The following is a 13,290-nucleotide window of genomic DNA, read 5'->3' as shown; positions in this document are numbered from 1 at the left end:
GTATGAGCGAACCAATTGTATAGGCCAGTCTTATTTTATTATTTTATTTATGTATTTCACTTTTTTATAAAAACAAGTGGGGATTAGGCCTTCTAATCATGTGTTTAGGAATTACCTTGAAATAGTACTATCTTATCTTCTCAGTGGATCCACACGGATGTTTTGCCTGCAAAAAGATGAATATCCGTAAAACTTGTCTTTCAAGTTTAACTTTTAATATAACATTTTAATATTAAATTATTCATGTTTTGGCTAATATGACTAGTTCTCAATGTACTCAGCTCTGAATATCACATTTTACTATGTTTAAATCCATTCCACATTATTCATTATATTTTTCCTTAAAATCAGGAAAAATGTGCTGCCAGTTTAGTAGGTGTTAGTATCAGCATTAGATCTGAAGGCATCAGCTGAGTGACTAAAGGCTGATTCATGAAACAGGAAGTCACACACACACACACACACACACACACTTGGCTCTATCTGAGACATCGCCTCTAGTTATAGAGGAGGGGCTGCACTCACTAGCCTACCTGTGTTCTCTCCTTGTATGGAGAAAGACAGAGTAAAACGTAGGATTTCCCCACTGAGAGAAAGGAGTGTTTAAATGTGATTTGGCATGCTGTAATACAGTACTACCACACGGTGAAATTATGAAAATCCTTCCTTTGTCTAGTGGATGGTGAAAAACCAGTCTGCATTAAAAGGGCCAGTACTCGTGGTTCCAGATGTCTGCTTTATAAACACACACTTTTTCCCCAGAGAAGATTCAGATACATTATGAGAAGCATAATTCACCGGGGACTCCTTTTATACACTGGGAAGGCCTTTTGCCTGCAGGAAATGTGAACTGTAACCATTCTTGATTTCTGTACTTTTGTGGGATATATCTGGGTCAGACAAAATAAGCAAGCTGAGTAGCAGAAATACACACAAAGGAATATCTTGTCTCTTTCTGTCATCCATCTTATTCAGCCCTCTTTGTGTTTTAAGCATCTCTTTTTTCTTTTCTTTTTTGTCTCTGACCAATGTGTATGAATGAATAAAAGAAGATGAAACAAAAGAAGATTAATAAGACCATTAAGTGAAATTACTTGGCAGTAATGCAGTCTCAAATCCTTTTGTGCCGAAAATCCAAAGATGTAACTAGTTTAGGTCATGGTAATTACTGGACTCTAGAGTGTTGACTCATTAGAAATTGATGTCCTTTTTTGACAATGACCTAGAAAGACAAGGTATCACAATATATCTAAGATGCTGATTTAGTGTGTGTGTGTGTATTAGACAGATTGCACAGCTCTCAGCGCTATAGCAGTAAATGAGCATAATGCTAGTGCGTGTTGCTTGAATCTGGTCTTGGGATGGTTGCCCATCTCATAACAGTGTCTTTGTGTGAAAGAGAGGTTAACTTTGGATAAAAAAGGGAAAATGGGCAATTTTCCAACATAAATATGTATTGTTGTGAAATATTACAGCTTTGTGTTTGACTAAAGTAGTAGATTATGTCAAATATCTTCGCCATATGTAAAATGTATTACCTAAATCATACAAACAAAACTTTTGTATGCATTCCGAAATGCATCAGACTCCAATTCAAGGCACAACATAAAGGTGTTGCATTCTCAGCATTGCCACAAAGGGCGCTATAGCTGACATCAGCTTTTTTTTAAAGGTTTAGTTCACCCAAAAATGAAAATTCTGTCATTAATTACTTACCCTCATGTTGTTCGACACCCGTAAGACCTCTGTTCATCTTCGGAACAGAAATGAAGATATTTTAGTTGAAATCTGATGGCTCTGAAAGACCTCCATTGGCACAATGGCACGGTTCACTCTCAAGACCCTTAAAAGGTACTAAAGACGTCGTTACAAAGTCCATCTCACTACAGTGGTTCTAAAATAACTTTATGAATCGGTGACAATAGTTTTTGTGCGCAAAAAAACCCTAAAGAACGACTTACATAGTGATGACGATTTCAAAACAAGGCATCATGAAGCTTCGAAGCGTTATGAATCAGTGAGCCGAATGATGATTCGGATCGCGTGTCAAACCGCCAAACTGCTGAAATTTGGCGATTCAAACCGCTGATTCGACTCGCTGATTCATAATGCTTCGAAGCTTCATGATGCCTTATTTTGAAATCGTCATCACTATGTAAGTCGTTATTTAGGGGGTTTTTTGCGCACAAAAACTATTGTCGCCGATTCATAAAGTTATTTTAGAACCACTGTAGTGAGATGGACTTTGTAACGACGTCTTTAGACTTCACAGTACAGGCCTCATTCAGTGTGCACTTACTTGATGATGGCCGATGGGTCATAGTGAAGCTGTGTTTGTGTCCGTGAGCTTCGGTGAGCTGGGAGATCTCCAAGGATTGAGACAGACTGTCTAACTCAAGCCAATTTTACAGTTCTGCTGCTCTTTCTTTTCTGGCTCTTTCTTCAAAGTCTGTAGCTCACACTCTCTCCTTCAACTCTCCTGCCAGGTCTTTGTTTGCCCCACTGAGGCCAATACAAGCACACACAGACACACCCACGCAAAAGGCAATAGGAAATTCAGATTTGGAGTCTGTAATAAAACAACTTCAAGGAAACATGAACAGAGATGTAGGCTCCATTTGCAGCAGTGGGTTTATGAGTCTTAAAAAACACATTAAGCTAAATAATGAATTAGCTGGTGCAGCTGGAGTTGTAAAACCTATTAATGACACAGTGTGATGTTTGGCTAGGCTATAAAACACCCAGCAGTCGATCCTGTGGTGGATGGCATTAGCTCAGGCTCTACGTCTGTCTTGGAGTCAAACGCATACATGCACATACACACAAACAGGATAATAGCAGTACTAGTCCCAAAGGAGAATACGCTGACAGATCTGCAAGTACAGTACAATGAGGATCAGCTGTTTTATGAATTATTAATGAACACAAGACCAGTGAGACTATTGATTCAGGCTGCTGCCAGTAAAGTGAGAAATGTACTGGATTCATTCAGAAACAATAGACAGGTCTGAACAGATCTGGTCTGACAGCTGTCTGTGCAAGTTTCAATTCACCCGTAGCTAGAACAAAAGAATATAACAAAGGGAAAGCGTGTATATCTAGTCTTTGGCTTAAGTTAACCTTTTGACATATTTAATCCAAAAGCAAATTACTGTTCATTAAATCTATGTAAACCATGGCAGCACTTTATCAGTCTGCTCAAGCAGTGTAAATAAGACCGGCGCACAAACACAACTGGCGCCAACATCAGAATCAAAATAATATTTAAAAAAATGAAAACAAAACACTCATAAGATTAAAGGGTTAGTTCACCCAAAAATGAAAATTCTGTCATTAATTACTCACCCTCATGTCGTTGGACACCCGTAAGAACGCCGGCGCTACGTCATATTCTCGCGCATGCGTCGTGGAGGCACACACGGAAGACAAGAACAAGTTGGATAAAGGTGTTATTTTGATTTTTTTTTGCGCACAAAAACTATTGTCATCGCATCGTAAAATTATTGTAGAGTCACTGTGGTGAGATGGACTCTGTAACAACGTTTTAAGTGCCTTTTATGGGTCTTGGGAGTGTAAATGTACTGAATGCCAATGGAGGCCTATCTGAAGCCTTTCTCAGCCATCAGCTTTCAACAAAAATATCTTCATTTGTGTTCCGAATATGAACGGAGGTCTTATGGGTGTCCAACGACATGAGGGTGAGTAATTAATGACAGAATTTTCATTTTTGGTGAACTAACCCTTTAAGTGACCATTACATCAGAGAACTGTGAACATGTAAATATGTTGTTGAATTTGTTAAATATTTACCTAAAATCTCAGGGGGTGCTTTTGTCACAAGGTTTAACTAACTTTATTATTTATTTTTTTTGCAATCCCATATATATCTGTATGTGTATTCCTTGCAGATGTGACAACCCTGTGACCTTGCAGCAATGGCAAGTTTTTAGTCAGTTTGCTTGTTGAATGATTACACACTTGAATTATAAGAATGACATGAAATACAACACACAATCATCTTCTTCCACATCTGGAACCAATACCTCATCAAAACTAATGACACTACGCTTTGAGACGAGTCAAGGACAGATGCTGGCTGGACCATGACTGCATCTGTTCAGTGTGAGTTAAGGCAAAGAGAAAGAGTGGACAGTCAAGAAACATCTGCTCAGACAAATTCAAGCGAAGGTGAGATCACTGTATATCTGAATCTAGTACTGAGTTTCTTTTGATTTGAACCAGAGAGCTGTATGTTGTCCCACCCTTAAACTGTAATGCTTGAGCTCTCAGCCATGAATTCCCTGAAATGTATAGGGAAGGGAAAGAGGACGAGAGAAACTTAACCTTGGACACAAATGCACTGAGACACAATTAGGCACAATTGATGAGGTCTCGTGATGTGCCTTGATAAACATATTTATCCTTGTTAATTTATTGGTGTGCTAAGACTTAGACATGTTGTAAATCATTTTAAAATGGATTATGTGTATTGATCCCTCCGGCCTTACTGAGCCAATTTATATAAGGACATAAAAGTCAGACAAATAAATAGACAGAACGGCAGGCAGAAACAACTAGCCTATGTAAACAAGTTAAACAGGGACACACCTAAGCAGAGAAACAGGGTAATGCAGCATAATTTCCTTTCATATCATTCACATACCCAGTATTTATTCCTTATTAAAATGACGATGGTTTAAATGAAGAGTGTATAAATATATATATATATATATATATATATATATATATATATATATATATATATATATATATATATATATATATATATATATATATATATATATATATATATATATATATATATATATATATATATATATATATATATATATATATATATATATATATATATAAATGAATGTATTTCTGTACTTTTGTGGGATATATCTGGGTCAGACAAAATAAGCAAGCTGAGTAGCAGAAACACACACACACAAAGGAATCTCTTGTCTTTTTCTGTCATCCATTTTATTCAGTCCATATAAGTATCTTTTTTTTTGACTCTGACCAATGTGTATGAATGAATAAAAATGTAATAAAAGAAGATCAAATTTAAGAAGATTAATAAGACATTTTGTGCCTAAAATCCAAAAACCTATAACTTATGTTAGTTTAGGTCATGGTTATTTCTGGACTTTAGTGTTGACTCATTAGAAAGTGACATACTTTTTTGACAATGACCTTGAAAGACAAGGTATCACAATATATCTAAGCTGCTCAGTTAGTGTGTGTGTTTATGTGTGTATTAGATAGATTACACGGCTCTCATATAGAGCTAGCAGTAAATGAGCGTCATGCTAGTGCAAGCTGTTTGAATCTACTTATTTGGTATGGTTGGATCTCATAACAGTCCATTTTCTTTGTGTGAGAACAGAAACAGGAAATCGCGCAGAAAAAGAGAGGTTGACTTTGGACAAAAAGGGAAATAGGCAATTATCCAACATAAATATGCATTGTTGTCAAATATTACAATACAGCATTGTGTTTTATATATATATGTCAGTGAATTCTGGGGTTGATTGGGACAAAAAGTGTCCCACTCGCCCTGAGTTATATATTCACACACCACATAACAGTAATGCATTAAAGCTTTAAAAGCTGGTCTTACTTTCATTCTCCCCACTTGAAACCTACTGTACAGACAAAATGTCACTTCTGTAGAAGCACAACTTCTGTGTTGGATTGAGCACAACACGCTGCTGTATAGCTCTAGTGTGATTTCATCAAATGGATTTCTCAGTCAAGGCTTGAGGAGAGAGCTAATTGAACAATAGAGTTAACAGATGCCAGTGTAATTTAGCCTTCCTTTTTTCATGACACTTAACAATAAAGCACCTAACGGTAGTTTAAGGCAAGCCAGGATTTGGAGTGATTTTCTTGTCTTTCCATATAAATCTGTCAGTTCCCATATACAGATATGTTAGAGGTTTGAAGCCTGTCTCTTCCTGTGTGCTTTCTTTGAATATGGGGTGCCTCAAGGCTATTTCACTGAACCGTTTCCTGATCCCTTCTCTGTTTTGTGACCCCTATGGATATAACATGTTCATTACACCATACTCTCAAGCTAAGCTACAAAGCGGCTCTCTAATTATAAGGGCGCATTTGTTTGGGTGCATCCCATCAACCTCACCAACCACTGGCATTTTAGTGCCATTTCCATTCAGACTACTTTTGCCCTTTAATGAAACCATGTGTGCTGGGAGTTGGCGCCATTCAGCTGGGAGCAAACAAACTATACAACGTTTGCTCGTTTGTGTTACAATTAAACTGAGAGAGATAATACTGTGTTTAACGTGTAGGCTATATATATACACACCCTTATTTATAGGCGTATGTGTAATTGTTTTAACAATGCTTTTGGAATGAAAACCCACCAATTTTTCGGAATCTTTTCAGTTGTAATGGTCCTATTCAGCCAGCAGATGCCAGTCTTTGTTCATTCAATGAACTGACCTTGCTTATCTCACTGTAAACCGTGTATGAAACTGAAACCCAAACTATGTAAAACACAGTTGGTGAGGTCAACTTGAATTGTTTTTGAAATCGATAACTCACTAGACTTACTCCACATCATTTATTGATAAATCACATATCATTTAGGCCTATAGGTTCGTTCAAATAATGAAGGCTGGTCACACAGAACATGTTTTTCATTTAAAAATGCATGTTAACATAAAATAAAAAAATAAAAAATTTAAACAGCATACTCTGTGTGCACTTCTGAGGACCAATGAGAATCCACCGACACCAGTGCCCAGACAGCAACATAGTGTCGGCCCAGATCAGGCCCACATGTGGTATGTGTTGAATCCACACGTACAAGATGTGGCCCGGATCTGGGCCGTCTCATTATGTTGCTGTCTGGGTTTCATTTTCCTTTCCCTCAGTTTCCCTTGTCCTTGTGTTTGGGCATCTAAGGACACATTACATAATCCTCTCCTTCCTTACATTTCATGCATTTTTTTCTTCTTTCTTTAGATTTACTTACAGGAGGTTGTTTTGCATTCTGTCAGTCAGATGTCTCACTGGTATTTCACTCTGGACAATGCCCTCCAGAATCCGTACAGTTCTCTGAGGGCTTATTTGCTGAAAACGTGGCTTAGCTTCTGCATAGACATGACATGCCCCGTAACTCTCTGCCAGGCCGCTGGAAAAGGGTGTAGAGATGGTGGCATCCTTTTTGTTGCATTGTTGAGAGCTCTGCAGCTGCTGGGCCTTTATAGGACTGGCCTTACTATGGCTTAAACAAATCCTGTGGCGGATGGTTTGAGTATCCTGACTCAGGATTTTGCGAAAGTTGGGTTTGAAGAGAAGATAAACCATAGGGTTGTAAATGGTGGAAGATTTGGCCAGGATAGCTGCCAGCGCAAAGGCGGTGGGTGGGACCTGCTCATTGGCGCTGAACGCAGCCCACATGGCAACAACGGCATATGGGCTCCAAGCCGTGAGGAAGCCAATACATACAGCCACTGAGAGCTAGAAAGACAGTAGACATGCAATTAAATAGAATGATTTGTTTTTAAATATTTTAAGATCACATTTTGACATCTGTAACCCATATTCTCTCTCTCACACACACACTACTTCAGGAAGAATGTATTACATGGATCAAAAGTGACAGTAAAGACATCTATAATGCTACAAAGGGTTTATATTTCATTCTTTGGAACTTTCTATTCATCAAAGAACCCTAAAAAAATGTATCATGGTTTCCTCAAAAATATTAAGCAACTGTTTTCAACATTGAATAATCATAAATGTTTCTTGAGCAGCAAATCAGCATATTAGAAGGATTTTCTGATTTACTCATGTGACACTGAAGACTAGAGTAATGATGCTGAACCTTTTAAAATATATTAAAATAGAAAACAATTATTTTAAGCTGTAATAATATTTCACAATATTAATGTTTTTACTGTAATATATATATATTATATATAATAATATATAAATTATATATCATTTATTTATTTTTTTAAATCAAATACGATAAGAGCAGGCTTGGTGAGCATAAGAGACTTCCTTCAAAAACATTAAGAAATCTTACTGCCCCAAACTGAACAGTAGTGTAGGCTACTATGAAATATAAACAGAACAAACTGTCATATTTCTTTGTTTTTCAGCATTTTGCTTATATTATATGTGTCTGTTTATGACCCAAAGGGCCAAATGTGTGCAAATGTATGCAATGTACACACATGTTTTGAGGGGAAATTTGTGTCCCTCAATATATAACATTCAGCACCAACGTAAGCAAACTTTCATGCAGGTAGAGTATACCAGGGCTTCATGGCACATTTCTGAAAAATGAGGCTGGGACAGCCAAAGATACAGCCAGCCCTTGTCCAGAGGACAGAGGATGGGTAATCAGCGTTACTTCTTGAGGGACATTAAGTACATACTCAGCAATAGTATCACGTTCCTGCTGTCTGCTCCACAGGGCAATAAAATACGGTATATTTACACAGTGAAACAGTGTGGACACCACACACCTTTCTGTGCACTTTTATGTCCCAGGGGTTGTTTTTTTATTTTTATATGAAGGTCACTGTAAGCACTAACAATAAACACTGCCAACAAAAAGCCCATCAAATCCCATAAACCCTCTTTACCTTGACAATAAGAGTATGTGCGTTGGTCACTTTGGTTTGTGGCGAGACATGCTGTCGGACGGCCTGACGAGACCCCCTCACTGTGAGCAGGATGAAGGTGTAAGATAGGATGATGATGGTACAGGGGACAACGTAACAAAAGACAAAAAGACTGATGATGTAAGACATGGCAAGGGCATCATGGGATGGAATGTACCTTGGAACATACAACATGGAAAAGGCATCATTGTAGAATCAGTTTGCGTTAGTTTCACATATTAATGCTAAAATATTTGTTCTCATACCAGTTTATGCAGCAGGCGGTTCCGTACGGTTCTGGTCCAAAACTTCCCCAGTGGGCCAAAGGTCCAATGGCAAACACAGACGCATAGCACCAAACCCCAATAATCATCACACAAGCGTGGTTGGATGAGAACTTGTTACCTGGGGAAGACAAGGACTGCATGAATATATACTTTTACAAAAAAAATTGTCAAGGTGACTAATTGGTCAGGCTGTATGACTCTGCTAACACAAATCTGAACCATAGGAATTATTTTAATTTGATTTCCCACAGGGAAAGGAAAAAACTACAGTGTTTCAAGCTCCAGCAACCCTTAAATGTGTGCTCATTAACTGCTCTTACTTTTCTTTATTTGGTTCGTTTCATTACTCTGTCTCTCCTATTTTGTCTCATTTTCCCTACATGTTCTGTTTTGTTCCACATGTCCTCTCTTATCTTCTTTTTCATATTTCTTCATTTTTGTGTCTCTTTCCATTTGTTATAAACTCTCATTCCTGCACATTTAAGCCAGAGGGCATTTTTATTTCATGGTGAACTGAGTATGACAGTTTTCAGAATCTTCAAGAAAAAAAAAAACATGGCGCTAACAGTCCAAAACACTCAGACCTGATTCTGCTATGTGAGATTAGACTTGATCCAAAAGAAGAAGAAAAAAAGATCCAGCATTGTTGGTCACCCGTATAAGATCAGTTTTGCATGCTGAGACCAGCATGGGAAGCAGGCTACACCAGCTTTAGAACAGCATGACTAAGCTAGTCCACCAGCTATACCAGCTCTAACCAGCATAAACCAGGCTTAACCAACATGGAATTCACGCTGGTTTATGCTGGATATTTCAGCAGGGACAGCAGAGGACATTACCAATAACTTCTTTAAGAGGCTCCTCTGTCCTCCACTCGTTACCCGTATTAATGGCACCTGTTTGAACTTGTTATCAGTAAGAAAGACACCTGTCCACAAGCTCAAACAGTCAGACTCCAAACTCCACTATGGCCAAGACCAAAGAGCTGTCAAAGGACACCAGAAACAAAATTGTAGACCTGCACTAGGCTGGGAAGACTGAATCTGCAATAGGAAAGCAGCTTGAAGAAATCAACTGTGGGAGCAATTATTAGAAAATGGAAGACATACAAGACCACTGATAATCTCCCTCGATCTGGGGCTCCATGCAAGATCTCACCCTGTGGGGTCAAAATGATCACAAGAACGGTGAGCAAAAATCCCAGAACCACACGGGGGGACCTAGTGAATGACCTGTAGAGAGCTGGGACCAAAGTAACAAAGGCTACCATCGGTAACACACTACGCCGCCAGGGACTCAAATCCTGCAGTGCCAGACATGTACATGTCCAGGCCCGTCTGAAGTTTGCTAAAGAGCATTTGGATGATCCAGAAGAGGATTGGGAGAATGTCATATGGTCAGATGAAACCAAAATATAACATTTTGGTAAAAACTCAACTTGTCGTGTTTGGAGGAGAAAGAATGCTGAGTTGAAACTAAAGAACACCATACCTACTGTGAAGCATGGGGGTGGAAACATCATGCTTTGGGGCTGTTTTTCTGCAAAGGGACCAGGATGACTGATCCGTGTAAAGGAAAGAATGAATGGGGACATGTATCGTGAGATTTTGAGTAAAAACCTCCTTCCATCAGCAAGGGCATTGAAGATGAAATGTGGCTGGGTCTTTCAGCATGACAATGATCCCAAACACACCGCCCGGGCAACGAAGGAGTGGCTTCGTAAGAAGCATTTCAAGGTCCTGGAGTGGCCTAGCCAGTCTCCAGATCTCAACCCCATAGAAAATCTTTGGAGGGAGTTGAAAATCCGTGTTGCCCAGCAACAGCCCCAAAATATCACTGCTCTAGAGGAGATCTGCATGGAGGAATGGGCCAAACTACCAGCAACAGTGTGTAAAAACCTTGTGGAGACTTTCATTGCCAACAAAGGGTATATAAAAAAGTATTAAGATTAACTTTTGTTATTGAGCAAATACTTATTTTCCACCATAATTTGCAAATAAATTCTTTAAAAATCAGACAATGTAATTTTCTGGATTTTTTTTCTCATTCTGTCTCTCATAGTTGAAGTGTACCTATGATGAAAATTACAGGCCTCTCTCATCTTTTTAAGTGGGAGAACTTGCACAATTGGTGGCTGACTAAATATTTTTTGCCCCACTGTATATGCCAATCTAAGGCCTAGAAATGTGTATTTACTGTATCCTGACGAGGTCTAGCAATTCGAGATTCAGATAAAAGTGCAGGAACCACAATTTCTTCAGAATTCCATTTAGTGACACATCTGTGAACACTTTTAATATTTTATATTTAATTTAGTCATAATAGTTTAAAGTCCTCCTGTGGTGAAAATCAAGTTTTTAATGATGTTTATATGTCCATGTGGTGTTTTTAATATGCTCCCAGCAAGCAATAGCCGCCATTTCAACGTCTCGGTTAACTATAGACCCGAGGCTATGAGTAACCCACTTCTAGCCCAAATAACTTTGAATTTCCTTTTCGCCAAAATAACTTGTATGATATTCAATCAAAGCAAAGTCAACAGTGATTACAAGGTGTTTTGTTTCATTTCTTTGACATGTTCATGTTCTAGACATCTATTACATTTTCACAGCCCAAATAGAGCGGTTATGGAAAACAACTAAACTCAATTTTAGGGAACTAACTGCTTCCCTAAATGAACTTCTGAAAAGTGCTAGAACTAAATACTCCTCTCAGCTAATATCCTCTAATAAGAAAAAACCCAAATTCTTGTTTGACACCATTAACTCTATTGTTTCGCCATCTGTCCCTCCAATTGCAGTTCTCTCTCCATCAGACAGTAAGTATTCCTTAACTTCTTTGTTGAGAAGATTAGGGATATCAGAGTTAGTATCTTACCTCCACCTGTTTGTTTCAAGGCATGTATTTTGGCTCCTTCCCATCCGTGTTTCTCCTTTAAACTAGTGACATTACATGAGGTCACCACTCTGCTAGATAAGTTGATAAGTAGTGGTAGCAGAGCAGCTTACTACTTTCTTAGAGATAAATTATATTTTTGACAAATATCAGTCAGGTTTCCGTAAAAAACATTCTACGGAAACTGCATTAATTAAAGTCTCGGGTGACATCTGCTGATTCTGAGAAGCATACAGTGTTAGTTTTACTGGACCTTACATCTGCCTTTGACACTATTGATCATAATATTTTGATTAATAGACTTCAGGATCTAGTAGGGATATCTGAATCAGCTATAAAATGGTTTACCTCTTACCTCTCCGGTAGAAGTTTTAGTGTCTTTTTTAATCAGATCATGTCCGATACTGCAGGTTTATTGAGTGGTGTACCTCAGGGTTCTGTCCTGGGACAGATTCTTTTCCTTCTGTACATATTGCCTCTAGGACAGATAATTGGCCAGTTTACTGATGTTTCCTATCATCTGTATGCAGACGACATTCAGTTGTACTGCTCTTTTAACCCTACTGAGTTACATAAACTGTCTTCTTTAATCAACTGTCTGAGCAGTATCAAGCAGTGGCTAAATGATAACTTTTTACTCCTGAACTCAGCTAAGACTGAAACACTGATCATTCCCCCTGAGCAAAGCATCCCTCAGATAAAACAACATATCGGTGCCCTAAGCTTGTCTGTCCAGCCGAGTCTTAGGAGCCTAGGTGTTGTTTTTGATTCTGCCATGTCCTTGGAGAAACACTCGAATCAACTTGTTAAGGTTATTAAGGAACATTTCGAAAATAAGAGCCTTGGTGTCAAAGGCCGAATTGGAGATGATCATTCATGCTTTTATCTCATCCTGTTTAGACTATTGTAACAGCCTTTTTATTTGTCTAAATAAGAAAGATTTTTGTCACCTCCAGACAGTCCAGAATTCTGCTGCAAGGATTTTAACCCACACCAGTAAAAGAGCACACATCACACCGGTCTTAGCTTCACTTCATTGGTTACCAGTGAAATTTAGAATGCACTTTAAAATTTTGGTTCTTACTTTTAGAGCCCTACAAGGACAGGCGCCCTGTTACATCTCTGACCTGATACAGCTGCGTACGTCCTCACGTAGTCTACGATCAACAGGTCAAAGATTTTTAGTTGCCCCCCCACACACATTTTAAAACTAGAAGGGACCGTTCATTTCAAGCTGTGGCACCTATAGGCTGTGCATTGCCTCCTTCCTTACGCTGGAAAATTTTAAAACACAGTTGAAAACTCTTCTATTTAAAGAGGCTTTTACAGACTGTAGGGTGGTTAGGCCGGTCTTTTGTGCATTTCTGTTTGTTTCCTTTTCTATTTATTGTTTTTGTTACTCGTTTTGATTAGGTACTTTAATGTTTTTATAATGTTGTGTATTACTCCTTTTGTTG

The 13,290-nt window shown here is 38.4% G+C and overlaps 1 protein-coding gene across 1 annotated transcript; it reads right to left on the bottom strand.

Annotated features, from left to right (window-relative positions):
• Positions 1-6,583: 6,583 nt before the first annotated feature.
• Positions 6,584-9,774, bottom strand: opn7c (opsin 7, group member c; the record flags this gene model as incomplete). Its single annotated transcript, XM_079826333.1, has 4 exons — positions 6,584-7,497; positions 8,634-8,829; positions 8,918-9,056; positions 9,717-9,774. 4 exons carry the CDS (start codon positions 9,772-9,774, stop codon positions 7,006-7,008), a joined length of 885 nt encoding a protein of 294 aa, XP_079682459.1. The 3' UTR covers positions 6,584-7,005.
• Between the last annotated feature and the right edge of the window lie 3,516 nt (positions 9,775-13,290).

The sequence above is a fragment of the Gobio gobio genome (assembly GCF_949357685.1).
Source record: "Gobio gobio genome assembly, chromosome: 10".
Taxonomy (NCBI): domain Eukaryota; kingdom Metazoa; phylum Chordata; class Actinopteri; order Cypriniformes; family Gobionidae; genus Gobio; species Gobio gobio.
Note: the sequence above shows the minus strand (reverse complement) of the source record. Positions and strands in the feature narration are given on the sequence as shown.